The 27859-nt window shown below is 42.5% G+C and overlaps 1 protein-coding gene across 19 annotated transcripts in view; it reads right to left on the bottom strand.

Annotated features, from left to right (window-relative positions):
- CD44 (CD44 molecule (Indian blood group)) overlaps positions 1-27859 on the bottom strand; it is an 88698-nt gene that overhangs the window by 19874 nt on the left and 40965 nt on the right. For 3 of the 19 annotated variants that reach the window (XM_034646572.1, XM_034646573.1, XM_034646576.1), the window contains exons 4-12: positions 22317-22385; positions 19401-19634; positions 15229-15348; positions 13052-13144; positions 11697-11822; positions 9028-9141; positions 8442-8561; positions 5584-5712; positions 4018-4146 (exon numbers count right to left, since the gene is read on the bottom strand). In XM_034646572.1, the coding sequence (XP_034502463.1) occupies positions 4018-4146; positions 5584-5712; positions 8442-8561; positions 9028-9141; positions 11697-11822; positions 13052-13144; positions 15229-15348; positions 19401-19634; positions 22317-22385 (1134 nt within the window). Of the gene's footprint in view, positions 1-1419; positions 1522-4017; positions 4147-5583; positions 5713-8441; positions 8562-9027; positions 9142-11696; positions 11823-13051; positions 13145-15228; positions 15349-19400; positions 19635-22316; positions 22386-27859 lie in introns of all 19 variants that reach the window. The other 16 variants (XM_034646581.1, XM_034646582.1, XM_011226735.3 and 13 more) reach the window with 12 other exon arrangements.

Below are 27859 nucleotides of genomic sequence, written 5' to 3'. Positions count from 1 at the left end.
CGGGGAAAAGGGAATGGTTGAATTCGGGTGCTCTTAGACACCATCAAGAGCACCCAGCTGTGGGTCGAGAAGTGCAACTGTAGGGGAATGAATGCTGGGATAGCAGGGAGCACACTTCCCATGACAAAAGAGGAAGAAGCTCTGGAATCTAAAATTACCTGCTCAAGTAACTCAGATCAAATTTACGCAAAGAAATCTTAAGTCCTTTATAAAGAATAGCAAATTAAAGTTACCATTTTACTCTATTATTAGGTTTTTGATCTTGTCTGTGAATGAGGATTCTCTTCACTGTACCGAAACCTCAGGAAACGCTTGCCTGGGCAAACACAGGGCCCTCACTGACATGTACCAATTTGGCGTTGAACCACTGCCCATATCTGAAATCACTTTGACTGTTCTGATTTGATTTCTTTTGTGTTCTTCTAAGAAAGGTCCTGACCTCTGAGTTACAGGTGCAAGCATTCCATAAAGCACATCCGTAAGCCAAGTCCACCACCAGGAAAACACAACAGCCAGGAGAAAGACATTCACCAAATCCCAATCCCAGTATCAGAATAAGAGTCGGCAGGGACGTGAAGTGGAAACACAAGACCCTCCATTGGAGGGGACCTTCTCAGGCTTCTCTCCATCTCCTTTGATGCTTAACACCGTGCTACATACATTCTTGGTGATCAACACATGCTTGGGCTCACATGAAAGACTCTGCCCAGTATGTGGAGCAAGAAGTGAAATGAAGCTTCTTAATTCTTTCATATTCTGTCAAGAAATTGCGAATGACTTCAGGCTGATGTCTAGGATAGCCCTGTCCATACAGTGGCCATGAAGCCTGCTAACAGTTTAGCCTGGATTCTCCCAGATGTTTAGTAAAAGGAAGAGATATCAGCAAATGTTCCTCTTTTGTTCCCTGGCCCTGGCACCTTCGTTAATGGTCAACAGCATGTTTTGCCCCTCTTCTGTGGGCTGCTGTGATCTTCCCATTCTCTATGATTATCTGGCCCCAAAATGTCTTTTCATAACCATGAAAGCAACCCTCCTCCTCTTCTGCCTTGATTGGAGGAAAGATGGGAAGCAAAAGGAGATGGTTAAAACATAGAGAAACCACTGTCTTCACCGTGGTCTTGGGTTTCACTCACCTAACAATTTAGGGAAGGAAAATCAGGTTGGGTGGAATCCCACAACCTTTTTATTTTCCTGAACATAAAGTCATTGCCTCTGGAAATCACCAAGAATGAAGGCAAAACCAGATTTAAAGAACCCACCAAGAAAATATAGACAATGAAGACCCTTTTATACTCCACGCTTGAGCCAAGCCACGTAGCACTAAGGGCTCCATTCTACCACCGAGCTCTGCCTCCGGGCCAGCGTGAGCAAGAGCTGAAGCAGGACGGCGGGCCAGTAAAAGGGCTGTTATGTCCTTACGAGTTGTCACTGAAAGAGGTCCTGTCCTGTCCAAGTCTTCCACCAAATGTGTGTGTGGGTCTGCAGAAGGCTGACTTGTTGTACTACGGCTGGAGTCCATATCTGAAGGAATCAAATCAGTGTTAATGCTTGATGTACTAAGCCGCTCCCTGAGGGTGATTTATGGTCTCTAGACAAACTATTTTCATATCTAAACCTGGACAAGAGGAAAAGAAGTACATACTGATTCGTGTCTCCAGAAGTGGAACAAATTACGACTTCTTCAAAAAGTACCACAAGAAGGACCTGGCTTTCATTTAAAGGCTAAGTGTATGAAAGGTGCCATTTTGTTTATTTTTGCTGAGTCTGGAAGGACAATACATGAGCACATGAGGTGCTTCTCAAGCCTTGCAGAAAGTCAGTAACATAGCCCATGTGTGACTAGTCCCGTGCCATACACGTTGCCTCCCTCATAGACACATGTGACCTGCGTCACGGGGAAAAGATAAATCGCCCTGCTTCAGACACCATTTTTTCACATCTCCCTCACTTGGCAAAGAGTTTTGTTTTTGTTTTTTTCTTTTTTTTTTTTTTTAAAGATTTATTTATTTACTTATTTGACAGAGATAGAGACAGCCAGCGAGAGAGGGAACACAAGCAGCGGGAGTGGGAGAGGAAGAAGCAGGCTCACAGCAGAAGAGCCTGATGTGGGGCTCGATCCCAGAACGCCGGGATCACGCCCTGAGCCGAAGGCAGACGCCTAACCGCTCTGCCACCCAGGCGCCCCTGTTTTTGTTTTTTTCACAGCCCTCTTCTCTCTTTTGGTCCTTTCTGCTTCACAAAGTGAACGTGCATATAACACATAAAATTATCATCCAATACTACCTACATGGAAGTCACGGGAAGTATTCAGGGGCAAGAAATAAGCGATAGAGGTCAGTGAACCATTTTTCCCTTAAACACAGCTTTGCGGTGTCTCTGGGATTTAACATGTACAGTGTTGAGTGATACAGAAATGTCACTGAAACATTTAAACGTGCTGTTTCTAGTCATTATCATGAATCATTGCCGCTGGAACAACAAGTCCTGAGTGAAACAGTGGCCAAGCAATCCAAGAGCACCATCGCGGTAGCTGGCTCTCTAGCTCAAAGTTCACCCCCACTGCTGCATCCGGACAGACTGAATCAGGTCCAGATGACACCAGAGGGAAACAGAAGATATTTAATACAATTGTAGCTTAAGGGATATCTAATCATTAATACTGGGGTAAGGCATAGGATATTTTAAAGAAATGAGGCCACAGAAACTGGGATTCATCTTGGAGATAATTTTGTTGAATTCAATATCAATAGATATCATCATTGCGCTCTTAGAAACCCATTTCGATACAGTCTATGTGATGCATACCCTCAGCAGTTTCTATCCAGATAATGTATTCAATGCTACGACTGAAATTCACATCCCTCTATTGACTCTTTTGGTTTATCTCCTTTTTGGAAAGTGACATTTCTGCGATCAAGACATCTTGTCGAGTAATTAAAAAAAAAACTTGAGTAACTCAATTCATGGGTATAGTAAGGAGCATGGCTTCTTCAGCTTAGTAAAGACTGAGAAGAGGGATGACACCACCTGCTGCCAGCGCCTACAGAGTGTCTCAGGAAAGCTGTCATCTGTTCTGATAAAGAAAGAATTCCTTTGAATATAAAAATTGGTCAGATAAAATCACAATCCTCCATGCTTGCAGAACTACAGCTAGGATCTTTTTTACTCTCTCTTTCATTTCTGTTTTTAATTGCTTATAGGTAAATAAGAATGGTATTTAAGAAAGCAGGGATTCCATCCTATATAAAAGTTGTCCATTCATTCAATTTGCAAACCTTTATTGAGGGCCAAGAGTGGTCCAAATCCTCAGTCACTGGGTACTATATTTCTCTCTAAATGTGGCAAGAGTGAATAATGTTTTCTGAGCTTTTTAGTTACTTGTTTGAAATGAGTGTGCACTGATTTTTGACCTCTAAGATTTCTCTACTAAAGACAAGTTATATCTTTGGGTCTACAATGAAAATAGTCCCTGAATTCAATCATCACTTACTCTTCTAAAACCCCGTACTTAAAAGTAGATGGAAAAGAAATCTTGAGACTGCTCCTTCTTCAGAGAAAATAACTTCCACCCCCACCATCTTAGGACTAATTCTTCTTGAACCCTCTGGCTGAATTCTTCAGTGTCAGCTCATGATTTCAGATTCAGATGAATGTACATATCATCCCTACCTAGAAAACTAATTTTTTTTTTAAAGATTTTATTTATTTATTTGACAGAGACAGAGACAGCCAGCGAGAGAGGGAACACAAGCAGGGGGAGTGGGAGAGGAAGAAGCAGGCTCCCAGCAGAGGAGCCTGATGTGGAGCTCGATCCCATGGCGCCGGGATCACGCCCTGAGCCGAAGGCAGACGCCCAACCGCTGTGCCACCCAGGCGCCCCTAGAAAACTAATTTTTAAAGAAACTTCACGTTCCTTAGGAAGCAGACTGGTCTAAAACCAAGGGCACATTTCTTGGTAAATAGCCATTTGGTGGCTTTCAAAAACATGATATAGAAAAAAAGCTCAGAGGCTATTACCCATCCATCTTTCTGTTTGATGACCTCGTTCCACTGGATGTGAGATTGGGTCAAAGAAATAAGTCCAGGAGCTGTCCTCTTGACTCTGCGTTGTCGTCCTTTGATCTGGATGGCCGTCTTGGGCTGTGGCTGTTGTGACCATGCAGTTCGAGCAAGTATCAAAGCGTTAGTTGGCATCTGGCCAGGGATACATAGGCTGATATTTTTAAAAAGACTTTATTCTCTAGATAAGACAGTGAGAGCATCTTCCTGGTATAGAGGGCCAAGAAGTTGTGTAAACACAGAAGGTTTTAGAAGGTATGGATTTGTTCATGCTCATTTACTTAGCAGTCAGCATGTGAACCAGAGGCCACAAAAGCAGTAACGACTCCTGCGTGAACAGAGGGCGAGTTGTAGTCATCACGTGAAGATGAAGAAGTGGTTCTTGAACCACATGCCACGTGGTCACCATCCCCTAACGGAGGAAGTGTCTGAGCACATGGTGTCATTCCGAGACAACCACATCCCAGTGAAATGCACATTAGGCTGGCAGTGACTTAGAGAAGGAATCAGGCTTCCCACAAGATAAACCTGCAATAAATGCCATTCACCTCAAAAGCATGAATGGAATCCATTAGAAGCATTATCTTCTAACAATGGGATTCACGGCTCAAGTGACATATAAGAATTCAGCCCGTGCTTTTGCTTCATTCTGAGCCGGTGGAGATACACAGGTAGAGAAGAGTCCAACAGCAGCCCCTTAGCACCAACCGCACCACAGAGCCAGTCCCTGAATCCACTGCTACGCCAGGTTTGCGTTCAAAAGCTGCCCGCCCCGAAAGGACAGTCTGCATTACCTTCTATATTGCAAATGGAAACAGGGCACTACTCTGATACCGAGAACACGGAATTCACCTTCTTTTGCATTTCCGTGTTTCTGCCACACAGACAAAAGAATCATGCACAGCACGGCTTGCAGAGCCGAGCTATCTGGCATCACTCAGAGATGATGGCAGGACTCGCGTCCAATTTCCACAATCCCACAACTCAAGAAAAGCGAAAGTGTGTTTTTGTAAATGTAAGGAAAAAAGCACTGTGCATTCAAAGAGAACTCTCCAAAGAGACATGACCAAAGTGCTAAATGACATCAGACAGGTATTTTTCTAACTATCTGGCTCCATTTCTTCCAACATCAGGATTCGGACCCAATGTTTTCTAACGTGCCCAGTATTTCATAAAGCGATGTTGTAGATTCCTTTATAAGACAAGAGGGAGTACTTGGTCAGATCGGAGTCTCCGTTACGATCTCACCAGGGGGAATGCCCCAAAACTAGACCTGAAAGTGACAATACGCAAGAGGCATGTTCTCTGCGTCTCCTTCCTATGCTATCTATATCCGTGCCTGTTTTGGTGACTTGCTATGAGCATCTAAGGGTTGGCTCTGTGTTGACTATATCATAATTCATTATGGGATTTGAACATCTTGTGACAATTCCTTCAATATCTTTCTGTTCAGTGTCCTCAATGCTCAAGGTTTAACCCAAGAGGAAGCTCCCACCCAAGCTTGCTTGTTAAACAATCCATTACCAGTTGTCCCTGCTGTTGAATGAGAGTCTTCTTTTGGTGATTGGGGGTATTCCCCTTGCCATCCATTCTCCACCCATTGCTCTCTCCGGGTAGCTGTTTCTTCCATTGTACTACTAGGGATTGCCTGAGCTGTGAGAAGAATGTCAATTATGAGCCATTATTGTTCAACTTCCTTACCAACACATATCTTAATACATTAAGGCCGTATACACATGGGAGAAAAGGTAGAAAAGGAAAGCAGCAAGAAGAGAGATCACTGATATTAGAAATCAATGGCCCAATCCTTCAATTTTCCAGATAGGAAAACTGCGACCCAAAGTAGTTTTGCTCAAAATCTTGTAGCCAGAATGGCACAAAATTAGGACTAGACCACACTCTATGGATTCCTAGTATGATTCTAAGTTTACCATACTCTATGGCCTCATATATCCTTGTCTGAGAGAACCGTGTGTTCAAAGAATTAACCTCTTTGCTGCAGTGATTTGGGAGGGGGGGAAGGACTATCTTATATACCAATTGATGACAAAATCAGCGTGGTGGGAGGCCTTCTCACATGGTGGTCTCATAACCCATGATCACATGCACTGGAAATGCACCATCAGTGGATTTGCCCAGCATGAAAGATATTGACAATGACTGGCGCATTACGAGGTTATGCCTATGTGGCATCTAAAATTGCCAAAATTACTTTTTAACAAAATTAAGTCAATGGAAGAAAAACTATTCCAGCCAGTGTTTGGCATTATATAAACAACAGGAATGCGTGACAAGCTAAAAATTTCAATCCCTCAGTGTTGTAATTGTCCAGTTTTAAAAAGAATAAAATGAATGGAAAAAAATTGTATCAGGGTGCCTTTGGGAAAAATCAGAAAACCACTGTCATTTTCATTTATAGCAACTAATAGCAAATTTTTGGTTTAACAAGAAAATAAGGGCCTATAAACTTGCCAAGCCAAAGTATTTTTTGTAACTGGTTAAGACTAGTTGTATTTCATAATCTTAGAAAATGATATGTGTGACTTGATAATAAGAAAAATCTTTAAAAAATAAGACTTGTGTCCTCATTTTACCCTTGCATTGGCCAAAACATTCCTGGGGTTAACTGGTTATCCAGAGGAAAGGAAAAGAAGTCCCAAATCTTCAGTTTTACCTCCCACTGACTAAATCACTACTTCCTGACAAATAATGAAGTTAGAAAAACCATGAGCTTAATTACAAAAAAAGGGGGAAGTGAACCCAAACATAAACTGCCTATTCAAAATGTTTTAGAAAAGAAAGGGAAAGACAGAAATGCATGTACACACACACACACACACACACACACACACACACTACACTACCACTATCTTTATAAACATAACAATCTTTTAAACACCCAGTAACCCCTGCTGTATTCAACATATGGATTAGCAGAGTATCGGATTTCCATTGTAAAATAGGAAGGTTGACTCTCTTCTAGAAATTGTAATGTTCTTTGATAAAGCCCAGAGGTCACCAACCACAATCTCTTTATGTTTTGCAAGTACTGATAAGAGAATTGCTGTAGTGGTTACTGCTTTCTCTTTTCCTCTGTGAGGTTCTGTTCCATCTGGCTTTTCAACTATCCTCCAGGAATGATGTCCCCTCCCCATGCCCCACCACCTTCTGACAATGGGCTCCTTAATTCCAAGCCTCTCACGTAGCTGTCTCCTTTTTAAGTACAAACTGTCTTAAATTCTAGGATATACTCTTAGGTTCCGGATGGAATTGGTACGGAATCCTATTCTGAAGAGACTTCTGCTTCTTATCTCCTTCTTCCATCAAAAGACACTGGTTCCCTCAGCCCATAATCCTCACACAAAAAGAAAATCTACGGGGGTAAGTAGTGAGATGCAGGGCTGTTGGGCGTGTTCAGTACCACGCCCAGGACTTAAAACCTAGGTCCGAGGTGATGTCTGAAATGTTTCTTTTGTTGTCTGAAGATATCCCTCAAACTCTGGCTTCTCCCTTTGGTTTCTAAGTGGCTGCTTCTTCACATTCTTGCTTGAGGAGTATCCAAGGCTAAGAGAATGATAGTTGAACCGTAGCTTTAAAGATGCTACAAGCTGTTCTCCTAAATGAAAGCTTCTTTTATTCCAAACATGATAGTCATATCACTGAGAGAGAGATGAAAGAAGAAGAGTATATAGTTCTTACTGTTTTTTGTTCTAACCTCACAGACCAGTCGTAAGACTTGAGATTGTTTTGGGAAACCTGAGATGTTGGCACATACGTAGAAATAACAGCATCAAAGCCTTCCCCAAGTTACCCTGGGCTTAAAAACAGAAAAAGAACAGTCCCAGACATTCAAATACAGTCTCTACGAGCTACTGACCTTCCTCCCAAGAGTACATGGGGTGCTTTTCTACAAGGCAATGAGGAACAGAATATAAAAAAAGAGAAACTGGATTCATCAGAGAGCTTCACAGAAGAGAAGGATTCCAAAGATCGTCGCACTTGTCAAACTCTCCTTCCGGACCCCACTGCTCAGCACCAAAAGATACCCTCTTCCTCACACGTTTCCATAAACACACACAAATCACCCAAATGGAACCTCAAGGAATCTCTAACAGACACAAAAAACATAGCTCAGATCTTTTAAAAACATTTTAACCTTCCCACCATTTTCGCTTTTGGGGCAACCTGACCAGTTAGCATTTTTCTCCCAATTCCTAAAACTGGTGTGTAGATTTGGCAGCTTTGCACGCTCCGTGGACGAAAGAAAATGACTGTATAGAAATAGAAGATGTGGCTAACGTCTAGAACAAAGTCTTCCCTATTCTTTGGAAGAACTTCACTAAGTCATGGACACCAGCGCTGCTGACCACCAGCTTCCTTACTTGTGCTTGCGGGGCGCTCGGCCTCCTCTTCATCGTCATGCTCATGGTGAATGACAGGAGAGTGCGGTTCGTGGGGCCAGTCCTCGCCATTAGCGCTGGTGCCACTTCGGTCCCCATCTGCTGTGATGATGGTTATAGACACTGTGACTTTTTATCAACCAACCTTTGGTGTTGTGTTCTTCCACTAAAATGCACGTTACTTCACAGTGCCCTGCCTAGATTGGACCTCTGAACAACCACGCTCAATAGTTTTGAGTGACTCCTCCCATCTCTCCCAAGAGAAAAATCAATGGGCGGGCAATTTCTTAACGATTACCTGTTGCTCTACTGTAATCGCTTTGTCAAGGGCAGCACCAGAAACCATCCCAACGTATCCATTTTTATAATAAATCAACATAAAGTATCTTGTGCCCAGATGGTATGATTGATAAATGACTCCTAGGTCCAACTGAGTATCCTCATGAAAGTCAAGAATTTGTGATGAGGCATGAACTCCATTTCCCACCATGTCCTGATGACTGACCTTTGCAGCATCATAGAATTTGAGGGGGGGGGAATCTTTAATGAAGCATGCGTAACCCATTACCAGTCATCCTTGTAGTAGTCTGAAGTAATACTCCTGGATTCGATTCGCCGGGGCTCTGCGGAGTCCAACCCTGGTTCTGTGTTGGGTGGTTAAAAAGCCGTGGTGTGGTTGGAACTGTGACAATGACGATTGAAGCAATTAGGAAAATGTTAGCTCCTGAGCCTTCGCCACTTGTTCTGCACATCTCTCCCTTCTTTGGTCTACACAGTGAATCATCTATATACCAGCTCGTACAGATGGTTGAGCGGAAATGGAGGGGCAGCAGAGAGGGGACTTCAGATTGATTCAGCCATATTGTTCAGCCCCTCAGTGTCCTCTGCGTTCTGTCACAGAATACTCTGGGGTCAGAACATGAGATTTTCCGGAGAATGCAGCCAAAGGAGCTGCAGCAGAAGGAAGGACAGCTTTGGAAACACCAGCCCTCCACCGAGGAGAACCAAGAACATCAGAGTTTTGCCCATCCACGCAGTCTGCAAAGGCCCTGCGCGCTTGAAAGCCCAAGGCATTGGTATTACCAGCAAGGGTGTTACAGGGAGCCCCTCAGGCTGAAGAGGTAGGTACCTGAAAATTATGCCAGGATGATACGATCGCTTTATTTATTTCATTAGTTTTGGTGGGGAAAGGCATACCCTGAACAGCCACGGATTTCCTATAGATGATTCTAAGAAAGAACATCTACCTATAAGAGCCAAATGATTTAGCTGTCCATTTCTGAATGTTTAGCAAATACCTATGGTATTCTCATCAAATACAAAGCATTTCATGAGCAAGCCATCCATAGCCAATGAGAGAAAAACAAGATTCGTACATTCAGCAGAAAAGCACCATAGGTAACCAACCACCATTACGGCAGCTCCCCGAAAAAAGGTAAGAGGCGTACATTCACCAGAGGCTTGACACTGTCACCCAGAATGCTAGAGCTGGAGTAGGAGACGCACCTGATAGAAGGATCATGACGAAATTAGGATCGGTTGCTTTTGTGAAAATATTATGCACAAACCCAGCTTAATTCTTTTGAACTTAATTTTGATACCCAACTAATAAAAAATTCTTTTCAGAACTGTGATACTATCAGCTCGATGTCACAAGTGAAGCAAGTCAGGTTTAGAATCATTATCCACATTCTCAATAAGCAAGAAAAAGCCGCAGGTGTCATTACCCATACAGAAGAAAGAAGGCATCCTGCCGAATTACGTGCACAGGTCCCGAGCAGGAAAGTGAACCGAAATTGGAAAAGAGGCCACAGAGATGAAAAATACCAAGGGATGTTTTCCCCCGGGAGCTTGATCACACACTTTATTTTTCAGGTTGATCTGTTTGGGTTGCCACCCAAGAAAGCTGAGTTTCTCAGGTATCAAGACCACATCTTTACTGATGGCCCCACCTGGAAGAGGGGGCCACATCCCGAACCCAGAAGACGGTTTGATAGTAAAGCTCCTGTGTTTTTGGTTATTTGGTTTTCTTTCTGAAGTTATTAAAAAGAGTTTCCTTGTTTTATAGACCAAGCTCTGCAGAGATGTCCGGGCTAAAGGATAGCCATTACAGCTTAGATATAAAGCGTCTAGTTCATCGTGAGTATTTGTGGCATCCATGCCATATACTCAGATGCCTCAAAGCCCAAGCTATATTTTTGGACTCCTCCTTTCCTGGTGCTGTCCATTTGGGGACAGTCCTCTCGGGTTTCAGTAGGACAGTCAGAACTTCAGTGACCTGAGAGAGTCCAGTCACACTGCCAAAGTCCACCTTCACTAAGGACAGGAGTGACGGAGTGATGTGGGGGAGTCGGGTTTGGAATTCTCATCTCTGTTCAGCAAAATCTCAGATCATTACACATATGTCTAGGAAACCTGGGCATCTGGCTAAATATTAGCCTGACCTTTGCATGTTTCTTTAAAGGAGGTTTTTCAGCTCGATTTGCATCTCTGTTCTCAAAAAGTTTTATAACTGTCACAAATTTGGGTACTATTATGCAGTGTCTTCACTTCTTGTTTTTAATAATTGGCACTGCTTTAATTAAAGCTCAGCTGACATTCGTCCTTCTCTTCAATGTCTTTCTGTTATATTGGTGCCCTATTCGTTTGTTAAAACTAGATTTGTTTCCTTGGTTTCAACCAAGCTTTGATTATGATGATTCTTGAATTCTGGTACCCAACTTTAAAGCCTTTCTAGGCCCATCTAAGTCTTCGATGTGGAATCAGCTACAGCTTTTAAGGAGTATCCTCCCACTCAGTCTACTGCTTCAATAAGCCAGAGTTTGAAGGCAAGAGCTCTGGCTTTTTTCATCTTTGTGTTCCCAGCACCAAGCACAGTACACAATAAATACTTGTTGTGATGTTTTACTAGGCCATTCTCTGACAAAGCTCAATAATTCAAGGAGAATCGGCAGCAGCAGACCACATAAGTAAACAAAACAGGAAGGACCTAAGGCATTAGGAGTCTTAGAAAATATCTTTTCCCCATTTCTCCTCCAGATACATTTTGGCTTCCATTTTTTTAAAGGCATTTTTCTTCCTTCCTAATCTCACCAACGTATAACTAGAGTGTGACCAGTCATAGGTTTATGCTCATTTTCCTCATTAACTATTTCCCAAGGTAGACAGTACTGGGCATCAGTCAGATTAATCAGTAAGCCTTGCATAAATGGTTCTACTGTAATTGATTATTCTTACTGGTGCTGGAGATAAAATCTTCATCATCATCAATGCCTGATCCAGAATAACTGGGGTGTCTTTCTCTTTCATCTTCATTTTCTTCAGTTGGTTCCCAGCCTGCTGAGATGATATTTGAATCCGTACCTGTTGTGGTGACTTATGTTAGTGGCTGAACTGGATGCCAAGCAACCCATTTGACAAAGGAAGAAAATCAGGCACAGAATGTAGAATGGAATTCCCAACATTATAAGAAAAGAGTGAGACATCTGACTTGTGTACCCCCAGATTCTTATATTCTGGTCTCCAAAGTTAATGCATAGATCTAAAAACAATTGGCTGTGACCTTTGCAACATAACCATCTCTTTAAAGAAGTTAAAAGAATAAATACAGAATTAATCCCACCAAAGAAACAAAAGAAAATAACACTCCCCCCCATGCTTTTAGATTAGTAACTTATCAAGCATGTGCTATTAAAGGGAGGGTGCCAAGAATTGAATGGAAACGTTTCACACGTGCCTATTTGTTTGGTCAGCCACCCTCAGAAAACTTTCAGAATCTAAACGCATGTCCATCATTTTTAAAATCCCATAATTGTATTCACGATTTGTTAATTCATTTGTTGACTTTCTCCAGCATCATATCACCATAGCTCTGAACACAAGGCGAACGTCCATCCCACAACAGTGCAGCACTCAGCCACAGCAAAGTTAAGTCGATTCACAGAGAAATCATGCCTGGCATTTCTTAGTCAACCAGAAGGGTCAACTAAAGTGGATTGGAGCCAAGATTTTGAGAAATTCTTGCGTTTTCCCTTCTGGACACATCAGAGGAAAGAAAATGGAGACCCTCTACCTCTTCTCATTGGTTGCTCTAGAAGGTGTCTCTTTCCTGAAAAGGGGTTTCCTATGCTTTGAATGAGAGTCATGTTATCTTTTGGAACGACCATTTGTCTTTTCTTACTATCGGTGGCTGCCCCAAGAATAGTTCCACTGATGGAGAGTTTCTATATTTTTCTGGCTCTAGCTATGCTATTTTATTTTCTCATGGAAAGTCAAGAATTTTTAATGACTTTTGTCACTTTGGAATATCAGAGCCAAAATATTGTTCTGTCATCAAGAAAGATTTGCCCCCTTCCACAGTGCTCTTATTAAGCCTCCTCTGGGCCTATATTAACTCTATAGAATAGAAAGAAGAAATCTGCTTATTCATGCTATCAAATCAAACATATGGGTCTCTGAGCTCATGATCCTTTGAAAGTCATCAAAAACATTTGTGAAATCAGAATGGACTTCAGACTTAGTATCCCTGAGGTCAATGAACTATTGAAAACTGTCAAGAGATCTTATGAAATGAGATAATAATAACTCATTACCAGCCATTATTGTTGTTGTGTGAAGATGATTCTTGGACTCTGATGGTTGAAACCACCATGAAAGCCAATCCTGGGCTTCTCGCCTCTTGGTTGCTGTTTTGGGAGTTGTACCATTAGAGCTCATCAAAGCTGTTGTAACCATAATTGAATTGATGGTTGAAACGTTAATTATCAGTCCCTAAGAAACAGAACTGTATATGCTTCTTTCACCACTCACGAGAGTCATCTATACTTCATATAGATGGCGGGAAGAAACAGAAAAAGTGCAGAAATTCCACTTACTTTCGAGGCCCATACTGCAGGTCATAGAATGTCAGAAATGGAAAGACCTTAAATATCATCTGGTTCACGATTCTCATCTTAAAGAGGAGAAAACTGTGCTGGATGGAACTTGCTTTGTCTGGAGTCAGAAAGGCCGAATGACAGAGAGTGTGCCAGCAGTCTTTGAATTTTGAAAAACTATAATGTAGAAGAGGGTTCAACTTTTGTCCGTGCTCCCAAAAGGCCAAACCAGGGCCTGTGGTGATCATTGCAAGGGGGACAAATATTCTCCCAAATGTTGAATTTAAAAGGTTATAATCTGGACTATCCAACAATGAACTTCTTCATAAAGTATTGTGTTCCTCACCATCAGAAAGATCACCTAGCAGGAGAATAGTGTCGATCAAATGATGAGAAGCGTTGATGGAGCTAGGCTATTGAAGATCATCTCCAAATCTGAGAGTCTATGATTCTGAAAACAAGTCCTAGCCCTTCATGTTCTACACATGCTATCTTGGCCAACCGATATCATTCTCCAAGAATTTAGGGTATGATATTTCTGCCAGCAATCCCAGACACGTAGTCCCAGCAATCCCCAACACACAGAAGAATGCCACATAAAGGGGAAGATGGAAAAATGGAACCTTTTCCCATTCAGTGTCCAGATCCTCCAGCCATTTTGCCCATGGTCACTTTTTTTAATCAACACCATATTTTGCAAAGCAGAACAGGATATTTTGAGTCCATTTTTTAAAAGAAGGTAATCAATCAGAAAAAATGGACAGAAGTGAAGTGACCCAAGGATCTCACTAATAAGATTAGAAGTAAGGGTCCTGGTTTGAAAACTTCCCAAGACCGCCATTTCTGCCACCATAATGTGCACCAGAAGAATATTAAATAGTGGATAAAAAAACTGAAAAAAAAAGTTGAAGCAAAGAGGCTGAAACCATCATTAAATCCCCAAATACAAAAGTAAGGTGATTTAAATTTCTTTTTTTCAGCTATCAAGAAAGCCCAGAAATGGCCCAAGATGAAGCATTGACAAGACCTTTTCCTTCACAATGTTTGTTCTATGAAGATAAACACTGCAAACATTTAACATTTAAAAATAGCATATTCTTCATTCTACGACCCCCCTCCAGCATGACCATTATCACCATGATATGAAATCACAACATAACATCAGCACTATTTTTCTTACATGAATACTTGTTAAAATAAAATATAGTTTATTTGACTAAGCAAGTGTTAAGGACCATTTTTATTACTCTCCTTCTGCAGAAAGAATGCCCAATTATTTTGAAATATGGCCATATCTTCCACCAACAATGAAGATATGCTTGTTATCCCCCATTGTTATAGACCTGGAATCTCTTCCCACGTAAGCTCTCAGTCCAGAATACTCTGCAGGGATTTAGAGTTAATAGTCAAACATCCAGGCAGCCTAGATTCTGTTGGAAAACAACAGGTCACTCCTTCACTTTACAGCTGAGGATTGAGACGTCCAAACAAGTACACAGGGCCTACGCTTTCCATCCATAAGTCAGTATTTCCCTCTATTATTATTGACTGCCATAATCAGACCAGCAGAAAGTAGGAATATGCATTTTCTAATAGACTTCTTTCAAGAGGATCTGTTCTGAATGAATCTCCTAATTGAAGCTCCTGAAGGAAAACTAATTCTGATTCTATGCATATGATGCCAAAAGGAAAACAAGTAGAACTCAGAGGAGTATCCAGTTGTATCCCCAGATCCATAAGCCTCTCACAAATGAAATGGTACCAGATCCCAATTCCCTAAGGATGGAGACAAGACATCTGTGCGAAACTTCGACATGATCGTGGATGCCCTTCTCCTTGATGCTGAAAAACTCGGCATTCAGGACAATGGATAAGCAGAAGACATAGCAGTTTACCTGTTGTTGCTGTTGCTGTGTGATCCTGAGTCTTAGGCTGTGAGTTACCAAACCAGGACCACATCCAGTGATTTTGCCCCTGAACCGCTGCGTGGCTGTTTGAGTGCACAGTTGAAGTAACTGGATGAATTATGAAAATATCGTTTAGTGAGATCTCTCTACAAACCTTTATTCTTAGCTCTATGCATACATAATGTCTGTCTCTAGTATAGAGCGAAGATTAGAAAAGAAAGACCGAGGCCTGGTTTGATCTTTCCAGTCTCCTAAAGTCTCTTGGAATCTTAGAACAACATGAGAAATGCAAATTCTGTACGGGAATCAATTCAGAGCCACTCATTCTTCATACGGAATCCCTAAAAGATGAGCTGACTGTTCACAACACAGGCTCAGAGCAAAATCAAGTAGGAACTTAACAACCTGTGAAGGAAAAGATATTTTATATTTACTTGATGAGGTGACCCAGCCATGGACTGAAGGTCTTTGATGCAATATTTTATGAAGTTGCTTTCATTCATTTGTTTTTGGAGTGTCTTTAGGGGTGCTTGCTTCTATCTTTCGGGCCTATCACCTCATGCAGGTAGCCTCTGATGACAGCTGGCATTTCAAAGCTCCACCCACACTCATTAACTTCAAGCCAAGCTTTATGCTTGAGCAGGAACCTTGCAAAGGGCGTGTGTTCAAAATGTTGAAATCAGATAAAGCTCTGTCAAGTCTCCATCTATCACCTTCTGTCACTTGTAATTCTAATTTGGAATGGGTTTCTAGAAAAGAAACAAAACTGCCCAAGTTAGAGAAATTCTGGACTCTATTCAAATTAAAGAATGGATAGTCAATGATATTTTGCAATTTGAAATCTCCCATTTGACTCTCAAGTAGGACTTGAGTCCAGAATGTTTCCCTGCGGAAAAAGAATGGCAAAGATATCAGGATAAACATCTATACCAGTTGAGATTTTTAAAAGCCATTTTGAGTTACATGGCCCTTTGAAAATCTGATATAAGTTATGACTTCTGTCCTCAAAAAAGTGTTCTGACATACACACATTCTCACAATTTTGTATATTATTTCAGGCTCTTGAATGCCTTATGGTCTATCATTGAACCTACTGGAGATCTGTCAACACCAGGATAAAAACTTTGACTCTGTATACAGCAAATGTCAACAACGTGTACAGTATGTTCCATGTTACAAAGGACACATTGGCCAAGAAGAGAGAGTAGAGACATAGGAGCCAATTTCATCAATGATGCCCACAGATAAACTTGAGCATCCCCCTGAAAAATTCTCAGGCACCCCATTCTGCCCTCAGAAACTTTATTAAAGACACAGAGCTCCTGCCACCTTCACCCTGTAGAAGACCAAGAAGAGACCCACAGGAAGTAAACGCACAAGAGCAAGATAGATATAAGCATTATTTCTATTTCCCGAAAGGATGCATACGAGATTTGGGGAAAATGGAAGGAGCTACTGTCTAGTCAGCAGAGTTCCAATTTTCCCCACCCAAGTAGGTGATGCCAGACCAAAAATATATATGTATATATTTCTTTGACACCCAGAAGACAAGGAAATAGAGCGTTCCAAGGTAGGAGTCTCTGCTTCCTGAATTAGTTTAGGTTTCTGGATTCCAGAGAATTCCAGATCACCAATAGAAAAGAGGCTGATGACATGCCTCCAGGAAGGCTCTTCCAAAAGTATCATCTATAATAAAAAGCCTGCTGGAAGTGAAAGCCTACCCAGATGGTTGCTCTTACTGGCTTTCCCCAGTGCCACCCACTAAGGACACTTACAGAGGAAAGAGCCGGCCAAGCAAAGATGCACTTCTCTGTCTGCAGCCAGACTCCTCTTGACATCTGCCCTTCTGCGTGCATTAGGGAGGGTGTGCAATCACTCCTCCCCACCAACACCCACCTTCAGTCCGATAGTCACGAAGCTTTGGGAATCTCCTCACCGGGCTCAGCAACTGGGGTCTATTCAGGAACTTACCACAGTAATTTTTTCCAATAAGCTGTGGGCTGCTTTCAAGAGTCCACCCGATTTTTTTTCTTGGACACTCTTCTTTCCATGAATGGATTTATCTGGAGCTGTCACTGGCCATTTTGGACGCTATGGCACTTCAGTGACTTTCAGGTTAGCCCTGGACTCACTCTGTTTGACACTGACTCTCTCTCTTCCCGAACTACTAGGAGAAACTTAGCTAAGTGCTCTGAAAAGAGGAAAGCACGATTCTTTTCTCAACCCAAATCCCGAACTATGTTTTAGTGAAATCTCAAAGCAGTCCTTTTCCTTGGTTTCTGAGCAGTAGATGGGCTCCATGAAGGTCAGTCCAACTCTGAGTCCCCAGTAACTAGAGCACCAGCACAGAGAAGACCTCAAATATTGGTTAATATTTGGCAAATACTGGTTACTAGCTTACTAATCCTTATTTCCCCTCAGTATTACTTTCTAATGGTTCTTACCATTGACTCCCAAGCATTAGAATAGGCTTGGTACATAGTAGGTCCTCAAAATCTGTCTGCTGACTACCTAACTTGGGCAGGACATGTGCAATCTCTAAAAGATGAGCTGACAGTTCATAAACGTCCTTGTTGCCTTTCTAAAGTACACGTGTAATACTCACTATGTGATATTGGCTAATGATGGCTTCAGTGTGAATTTCATCTAGTTCCTCAAAGATTTATTTTGCCACGATTTTCTTCTCTGGTGGGGAACAGTGTTTAGGGGGAGTAGACCCGCTCTGCCTCTCGCTGAGACCACTATTTGTTACATTTGCCAACATCAGACAAAATTGCATGCCCTGATGCTAGGCGCCTTCCGCATGGTTCCTTGAGCAAGGCAGGGCGCTCAGGAACAGCCAGCAGCCCTGCCTGCTTGGTTTGCAGAAGGGCCTCTCAAGAAGGGTCGTCTGTGGGATGATAGGCAACGAGGTGACACAATCTCCAGAGAGCCAGGAATCTGTGAAAGCCTCAGCAGTTTGAAAACGTCTCTTCTTGAAACTGCTTCAGAGGATGTGCAGAGAATGACCAGACTTCCGGCCCATTTGTATCGCCCCCCCCCTTAGCACGCTGCTCATAGAAGTTTAAAACACTGTTGAGCAAGTAACCTTAGGTTAAATCATAGTGCTCTGAAGGTTGCCCTGGCTTCTGGGTGACAAGGCACAGAAAAGGGCCTCATGCTGAGCATTCACAAACCAGTGAATGTCTGCCACACTCTCTGGAGACCAGAGTTCCCCACCCCCCCAAGAGCCAGAGCCAGGACAAAAGAAAATCCACAGGATACCAGGAAAGCTGCTCAGGAGGCAGATGCCCTACTTCAGTGTGAATAATCCTCCACAGAAGGAACGCAGCCAATCTGGAAACCTGTTTTAAAACAAACCATGGGGAAAAAGCAACGAGGGAAGCAGAGAAGGAGGGCCAGAGGGAGATGCAAACAACTTCCAAGGCAAGTGAAGCCCAAAGGGCAAAACCCCAAAGAAATCGAATGCAGTGTTGACATATTTCCACTCTCGCCGTCCTCAAGTAATGAATTATCCACGTTACCAAGGAAGTATTAACAGCCTTCCCCTACAGGCTGGGATGGACAACTTTTAAGCAGATTGAATTTGATCAGATAACTCCTTCGGATGCGCTTCCTTAGACCAAAAACAAAGGAGCTGTTTAGTAAATCACAGGTGATGAATAGCACTGAATATTGTACCGTCAAATATCGCATACATCAAGTTAAAACATAAAAACATAAAGTTAAGTGGAGAAAAGCAGATGGGATGGTATGCATACATTATGATCCCAACTTCATGAAGAAATCTTATCCAACGGTGGATAAGAACAAGAAGGAAACATGTAAAAGTAAAAATCGCTTCTGTAGCGTGCTTGGCTTGTTACCACATCCCTGGGACAAGAGAACAAGAAAAATTCTTCTAAAAAACTTCCAGTATGGCGCTTCTTATCCCGAGGTAAGCAAAACAGGGGAGTTGATGGGAAAAAAAAAATTATAGGCAGTAGCAGGCAATGCATCCAGGGAGCTGGCTACCATAATAGCCCCCTCCCCAAACGATGTCCCCAACTTCTAGAGACAGGAGACAATCAACACACAAAGGAGCACATATCACCCAGGACATCAGAGACCGTTTTGTAAACAAATCGCCATTGGCAAACACAGTGACTCATTCTCCTTACTGGTCACAGGGGTGTTCTCTGGGTGGTCGGACACACCGGTACTGTCTTGGTCCTGGGTCGGGTAGACAGTCGGCAGGTGGGTGTGGAAGATGTTGTAGCCTCCCGAAGTGCTCCTCTCACTGGAGGCTCCACTGCTCACGTCGTCGTCAGTGGAGATGCTGGGGTTGATGTCTTCAGGGTTCGTTCGGTATTCACCTGTCTGGCTGTAGCGGGTGCCATCGCGGTTAACAATGGCTGGGGGGAAGAGAGCACGCTTTCAGAACTTGACGGATGACATTTTCTGAGTATAGGAAAGACTGTGGATTATCGTATAAGACAGTGACTGCAAAGCTATTTTTCTTCGTTATTAAGCAAAACAACACCTAACTACCCACCTAGTGGGGGGGTGGGTAGGTGATGCACTAAGAAAGTCTACCCTCCCCGACCCACCGCGCACCCTGGAAATGGGGAGGGGGAATGAGGGTGTGTTTGGAAGTCCCCATGTTTGAGTCCCAGCTTCGCGTGCCCCTAGACAAAGCTGGTCCTGAGCTTCCGTTTTGTCACTGGTAAAATGGGGATAGTACTAGCTTTTGCTACGAGCACTATATGCTACATGGTATGTAAAGTGCTTAGCGTGGGATTCAAAATCGAGTTGGTTTCAGTAAATGATAATTCTCCCACTGGTTCCCTTCTCAAGTACATGTAAAATCTGTTGCTATTAATTCCATTTACTTCTAGAAAGGATTTGAAGTAGGAAATAAAGAGGTTAGCAGGCTCAGCAGGGAATATATATTTGCACGCCCATGAAGAAGGAGGCTTTTTTTCTAAGGGGCAAATTTTGCCAGTCTAAGTGAACCCCTACTCTGGCAAAGAAGTCAGCCTGCCTAAATGTTGACTGAGCCTCTGCCCATTCTCCGTGAGATTCAACCTTGAAATCAAGAGGCACGAAGGTATATTAAGATCAAAATCTTTGATTTAAACAAGCAAATGTCTCGAATGGACAGGAGAAGGAAAAGCAAGAGTGAATTCATTCCTTAAAAGGATCTGCTACCTTCCAGTCTGGGCCACTCACTGCGCAAGTGTGCATTTAGCTAAAATTATTTTCTGCTATACTGCACTGGACTAAATGTTCCTTTTGTCCACCTTTCTGGCTTGCCCAAGTGCAACTATTAGTAAAACAGAAATTAAAAAATATTGCAGGGGCGCCTGGGTGGCTTCATCAGATAAACGTCAAGACTCTTGATTTCGGCTCAGGTCATGATCTCAGGGTCATGAGATTGAACCTTGCATGGGCTCCTCACTCAGTAGGCAGTCTGAGTGAGATTCTTGCCCTCTGCCCCTCCCCTCGTGCTCTTTCCCTCTCTCTCTCTCTCTCTCACTCAAATAAAGGAATCTTAAAAAAAAAATATTGCAAAGTCTCAAATACCCTGATAATCTCTGCAGAGGAAGATGTGATAAAAAAATATATATATATATGACCGAACTGTACAGGTCTGGACTTTGAAAGGCATTGGTGGAGACCAAGGAAATAGGACGTTTATTGAACATAAATATGGTCCTGACATGCATTAGACATATTACCTTTCTTTATTTTCATTTCAAATCTCACATGTCGTTCCATTATCCAGATGAGAAAACTGAGGCTCAGAGAGAGTAAGTCATTCCTTTGAGATCACCTAGGTGGTAGGAACTAGGATTTCAAACCAAGCCTGACAGACAGCACATCTCACCTTGTGGGCCTCCCCTTCCATGAGGCACAGGTCAGGGACAATTTTTGACTGAACAGTGGGGGGCTGGATTTGCATGGCCAAGATGATTCTCATCCTTCTGCCGCCTGCCACCACCGTTCCCTTGCACACTGAGGCGTCTGGCTTTTAGCAGGCAGAAGTCAAGCCTCCTCCGCGCTATGACACTTCTCAAAAAAATTGAGACCCAGAGGCCATAAGATCAGGGTTAATAAGTTGACCTCTGTGAGAATTTTGGTTGAGTTCTTTTGTTTTCATAGAGTGTCAAATGCCTACATCTTGGAATAATCAAGGAGATTTTAGGTGGATGTGGTATAAATAATGTCGAAATCCCTACCAGGAAGTTTATGCCCTTTATAATTATCTTCCAATACACAAATAATCAAACAGAAAATTTAGGGGGCTGGAATACATCTCCCCCAACACTTCTTAATCCCCCTCCATGAGAGAGAACACAGCTCAGACTCAGAAACTTCAGCAGCTAGAGTTTAAGAATATGACTTAATTTTTCCTTCACTTAAGTGTATTTTTAAGGATACACTCTGCTTATGACCAGGGATTTGGTTTTCCATATGTAGGGGGTTGTTTATTTTATTTTATTTTATTTTATTTTATTTTATTTTATTTTATTCTATTCTATTCTATTCTATTCTATTCTATTCTATTCTTTAAAGATTTATTTATTTGGGAGAGAGAGCATGAGCGGTAGGGGCAGAGAAGAAGAGGGAATCTCAAACAGACTCCTCGCTGAGCGCAGAGCCCAACACACGGGGCTCGATCTCCCAACCCTGAGATCACCACCCGAGCCAAAATCAAGAGCTGGACGCTCAACCAACTGTGCCACCCAGGTGGCCCTGCAGGTGTTTTTTTAAAATAAACATATTTTAAGTAGAAAAGAACGGGTCAATTAAGTGAAAAACACCAGGTAAATGATTGTGGTGTCTACACAGAGATGCCCAAAAAAGTGAAAGTAGTTTTCAAATGACTGCAGTTTGAGGAACAATGTGTTGGGGTCGACCAAACTGCAGTTTCAAGCCACTGCAGGCAAGGGGGAAGGGACAGTGAATCACAGCCAACGTCCCTAGCCTTGGGGAAATGACTGCTCTTCTATGCAAATATGAAACGCAGAAAGTGCACCTGATCCCTTTCCCAAGAAGGGGGATACTCCATCAAGGTCAGAAGAGATACGTACTTATGGTAATCGGTCCTTCAAAGGCATTGGGCAGGTGTGTGACCGACGTACAGTCTTCTTTCGGTGGAGCTGTGGAATAGCAAAGAGAAAAAGCATGAGAACTTCAAAAAAAAAAAATAGGAAAAAAAATAGGAACCAAACTGATGCCCATTTCTATTTGGTCAGAATGGGGCTTTATTAAACTTATCCCAAATAATTTTCTTTTTTTGAGTATTGAAATACAGTTGACACACCACATGACGTTAGTTTTAAGTGTACAACGTAGTGATTAGAGAAGTCTACATGTTTCTCAGTGCTCACCACGATATGTGTTGTCACCATCTGTCACCTTACATCATTACTACGATACTATTGACTCTATTCCCTACGGTGTATTTTCATCTCTGTGACTTACTTCTTTTATTACTGGAAGTTTGTGCCTCTTAGTCCCCTTTATCCATTTCGCCCAACACCCCCACCTCCTCTCCTCTGACAGCCATTTACGAGCCTGTTTCTGTTTGTTCGTTCATTTGTTTTTTTAGATTCCACATATAAGTGAGCTAAATAATTTTCTTTTTCTGAAACTTGATTAAGTCTCCTGGGAACTTCCCTGACCTTTGTGATACATTTTCATTTTTATTTACCTTCACACAATTTTGGAAGCTTACTTGTTCCCCTCCCTTCTCTAACAGATCCATTCATTAACAAATACGTATAAATGTTCTCTATCAGGCATCGCGGATGCAACAGTAAAAAAGATAGGCATGGACCTTTTCTAATGAGGCATACATTAGAAATTAATTTTTAAATTTGTTATTATAAAAGTAACGTGGGAACACTGTAAAAGTATTTTTTTAATAAAGTGTGTGAACTATAATGAGAAATCATGGGTAATCCCAATACTGTACAGAAATGATGGAAACACATGACAAATAGAATCGAATGTTTATCAGCGTGAACAGCATGAGAAGATGAAAACTAAAATAATCACCAAGAGTTTACTTATAGAAATACTCCAGTGCAAACTAATCTTTAGTGTTCTTATTGATGCATTGATGTGTTCCTTAATTTAGCCAAGCTCGTAAGTGCCTACTCCATCTAGACAGCTTCTCAACACTAGTTACCGAGGCTGTCCACCAGACTGTTTCCTGAGGCCTCTGTGTTGGTGTATCTCACCATGGGTACCTCTGGCTTCTTTTTCTTTTGTCCCCCATGTATTCTCTACTTTCCCCCTCTTCAGAAGTAAAGATTTCTGAATGTACCTTGGGCCTCCCTGATCACTGGGAGACATTACTAAGTAGCCCTGTGAGAACACTGCTCTAAGCCCTCTGAAAACAGGCTGTATACCCTCCTTGAGTACTAAGAGAAGACCGTAGAATGCCTTTAACCAGCCATTCCATTCATGCCCAAATGCTCTCTTTGGTAACTGGACCTTGTATTGAGCTCTGAAAACTCAGAGTTTTAAACTGGTTTTGCTGTTGCAGGAAGTATGGGTTCCTTTATGCATTACAGCTTTTACACCGTGTGCGCGTGCGTGTGCGTGCGTGTGCACAAAATGGCAGCTTTTTGTTAGGCTGGTTTTTCTCAGCATTGCTTCTTGGCAAAGAGAAGGAAGAAAGGGATGGACGGATGGATGGATGGAGGCGGGTAGGCAGACTGGTATCACACGGAAGGCTGTGACTACAGGTATTTTAAGTGTTCTGGATAAATCGCTAGGTACTCATATCACTGAACAGAAACATAAGTTGAACAGAGCAGGGCTTGGTTGCTTCCCAGGTCGCAGAAGCATCTTTTCCTACAGGGAAAGGGCATGTCCTTTTACCTGCCTATTTCTTTGGCCTCGTTGTGAAACTAACCAGCAGCTTTATATATTTACGGGGAGAAAAGCAGGTTTTAGGAAAAGCCATTCTTGCAAAGGATAATTAAAAGACGTCCCAGGAGAGAGTCTCAGAGAAAGTCACCTCCTCAGTAAGGCCGTTCCTCACCATGCAATCTCAACCAGCCCCTCACTGATCCCCCACACATATCACCATCACATTTTTGTTTGCGGTTCTCCTTCCGGCTTACTGCTGTCTCAAATTATCTTGTTCATTTTACCGAATGGCAGTTCATGGCACACCTCCCAACCCCTGGCCCCTGCTACCCACTCACCTCCGAAGAACTCTGTAGGTTGAGTAGTGACCTTATCTATCTTGGCCAGAACATTTATGTGTGATGGGGTCAAGAGGCGTTCGATAAATATTTGTTGAATGAATGGAAAAGGAAGTACCAATATAATTCCCACAGGCCCATGCTTCCAGGAAGCATACCTAAGTCGTTAAACCCCCCAAATGGTCTGCAGTGATAAAGAGGTCAGGAAATGTTTAGATAAACCGTGAATGACAATGCCATAAGAAATTCTTTTGAAAAAGTTTTAAATATATCAGTTCATTCATTCATTTTAAATATTACTCATGGGGCAGATGAAAAAAAAGAGGAGGAAAAAGATGAACATGTCCCTGTCCCTGCTTTTAAGGAATTCACACGCTCATGGGAGACAATAACAATTAATATTTCTTTAGATTTTTATAGTTTTCAAAAAATGTTCCCAATGATTTCCTCATTTGAAAAGCAGGGCAAGTAGCCACCCTGGGAGATCTTGAAGAGCATCTACCCTGTCTGTTCTGGTAACACCACCAGAAACCAGCCTGACCCATGAGAAGCTTCTGAGACTGTTATGCTGCAGGGACCCAGAAACAGGAGCTGGAATATGACTTCCTCATGGCAGAGATGGAAGCACTTTCCCCAAATTCAGGCAACAGTAGTGCCCTGGGAAGGAATTCCTAAGGGTTAGGTTGTAATAGAATGGGGCATAATGTAAAAAACATTAAAACAGATGTGGAAATCATTATAGAGCATTTGTGCAAATGGAGCCCCTTCACGCTCCAGTTCACCTTAACTTTTATAAAGAACACCAAATCTGGCAAGCACACTACGATGAATGGTGACCCAAATATGCAATTAATACATTCACGCTCCCATGTCAGATAGCAGGGCCTCACTGACAATCCTTTATTCTGTTTAACGAGCACTGTTCTGCTGGGAGCATCGGGCCTGGTGAGCTTTTCCTGAACCTGAGGATTTGTTAGAAAGACTCTGGGGTGGGCTTCCTGGTGGGCTGCATCTTCAAACTGCACCTCCACTGCCCCAAAATAGCCAAGAGAAATGTTAATTATTCAGTCTAGCCGATTACTCAGTGCCAGATAGAAAGACATCTTCCTCAATGCCTGATATATTCTAGGTATCCTATAAATATTTGTTGAGTGAATGATCAGATGAATAGACAAATGAACGTAACATCTTCTCCTAAGTTCCTCCTTCAAAGGAGAATGAGGCATTTTACTGGAGGCAAACTTAAGAAATGAACAAATTCAAGCCAGTTTTCTGGGCTCTTAACACAGAAGTCACCGGGCTCGTGCTGGGCCTTCCTGAGACATGAGGCAACCCAAGTCAGAATCACGGGGCCTTTCCAGGGTATTTTCATCTGTAAACCACAGGCCATGTTTTACAAAAATACTGCTGAAACTGTAAGCAGACAGAAACTATCTGCTAAGACTGAACTGGCTTTGGTCCCTGTAGACCAAAAGGGTTTGTAGGGGATCCCATCATTGGGACTTGACCACCTGCCTGCAATTCAAGCTAAGTTGGACTCAAAGACTTTCCAATGAGATTCTCTGCCTGGAACAGGTTATCAAAAGCCACAGTTCACTTAGCGCTCTATCATCTGACTCTAAACTGAGACATTTAGAATTTATTTATCCTTAGATAAACATTCTTCTTCAGCTTTTTAATTTTTTTATTTCATCATTTCAACGAGATTACCTCCCGAGACAAGAAATACGGCCACTGGTTCTTTCTCACCTACTTGCCCAGCAGAGTCCTGACTGCATATAGTGAATCCATAAATACTCTTTTTAAAACTGAAGGAAAAACTTATAAAAGCAGCCTATCCCCATGAAGTAAATCTGGGTAAAAGAAAAGGAAAAACCTGCTCCTTAAACTTTTCTACTTTAAGACAGCCATTTGGGTATGAATACACCCCCAGAACTTCTCCAGCTTTTCAGCTGGATTAACACCTGCCCTGCAAAGAAGAAGAAAGTTAATCAGTAGTGTTCACTTCCTTTGCTGAGGCTAGGCCCAACCTTACAGGCAAAACTAAGGGGCAGGGAGAGAGATCTCAGTAGTAACTTGTCCAGGGGGCCACCATTCCCAGCGATAAAACAGTGTGAGCCTCTACCTTTTGGAGTTAAGGTTCTTTCCAAGAAGTGATACTAACTTGTAAAACAGGTGAGACAATGTGGATTCACAACACCATAATTTATTGCATCCACGTGCTGGACAAGATTGAGTGGGGAAGGAAACGGGTAGTACTCAGACACTCTCGAGTATGCAGTCCCGAGCTAGCCCGGTCCCACATGACCAGCCCCTTCATCTAAAACACAAAGTCTTCCCAAAGTGCCCCCCGACCTTTGGCACTAAAATAAGCTATTGAGACCACGTTTTGCTCCGTGTCTACTTCTCCTTTCTTTGCGCGTGGTTTTTCTCACTAACTTGACACTAAAACGGACATTCTGGGTATGGGTATGGGAACCAGTTTAGCCTCATGGCGGCTCTCTTCTTTTTGGTTAAACTCCATTTGCATTCCTTGATCGTATACCAGGGAAGAAGAAATACTCTATAGTTTCCTTCTCCTTGTTGTGAGTGTCTCCCCAGAGGTTTAGTGACTTGCACTATATTTGACATAGTATATTGGCTTCACACACACCATTTCAACTAATCAACCCTGAAACCTTCTCTTTCTCCTAATCTCTAGATTTCTCTTCTGAATTCCCACTCCGATCCCTACTGCTCACGCCACAGTGGGTGGCCGGCATAGCCGAAAGCTACTGACGTAATCTCGCAATTACTTTGATGTCTCTACTTGCACTGAAAACCCCGTGAAGATTTTATATCCTACCACCATATGTGATATCTGTGTTTGTCTCATGCAAACAATGCCTTAAGTCATCATTGAATAACATCTGTGTTTGTCTCATCCCATGTCTTCAACCACTCTCCCGCTAATTTAACACCCTCCTTCCCATCTCTAAGGAAAATGGAGGGGCCAGGAAGACGTGTCGAGTTTACCTCGTGGTTCCATCTTCCCTTCACACAATCTCAGACCTTCCTGAGGAAGAGAAGGACCAGTTTGAGAAGTAAGTAGTCAAACAACATTTGATTGTCGGCATTAAAAAACTTGACACTTGTGTGTTTGACCCTTCTCAAAAGACCCTGAAGATACACGGTGCATAAAATTCTTGAATCCTGCTGGAGCCTGAATTAGACTAATAAGCATGAGTTTCTAGGCCAGTGGCTGGAAGCAAGTCCCTTCGACAGGCAGAGGGGCCTGGCCCGCAGCCCAGCACACACATCTTCACTTGGCTTTCTTGTTCTCTAGTTGTCAAGGCTCTCAATTGTTGGGAAAGGAAACTCAAGAAGGTCAAAGGTCTACCATATATCCTTCCAGCTTTTTCTCCAGGCCCAAT

Source organism: Ailuropoda melanoleuca, chromosome 16, assembly GCF_002007445.2.
Source record: "Ailuropoda melanoleuca isolate Jingjing chromosome 16, ASM200744v2, whole genome shotgun sequence".
NCBI lineage: Eukaryota > Metazoa > Chordata > Mammalia > Carnivora > Ursidae > Ailuropoda > Ailuropoda melanoleuca.
The sequence above is the reverse complement of the archived record's forward strand: the minus strand, read 5'-3'. Positions and strand labels throughout refer to the sequence as shown.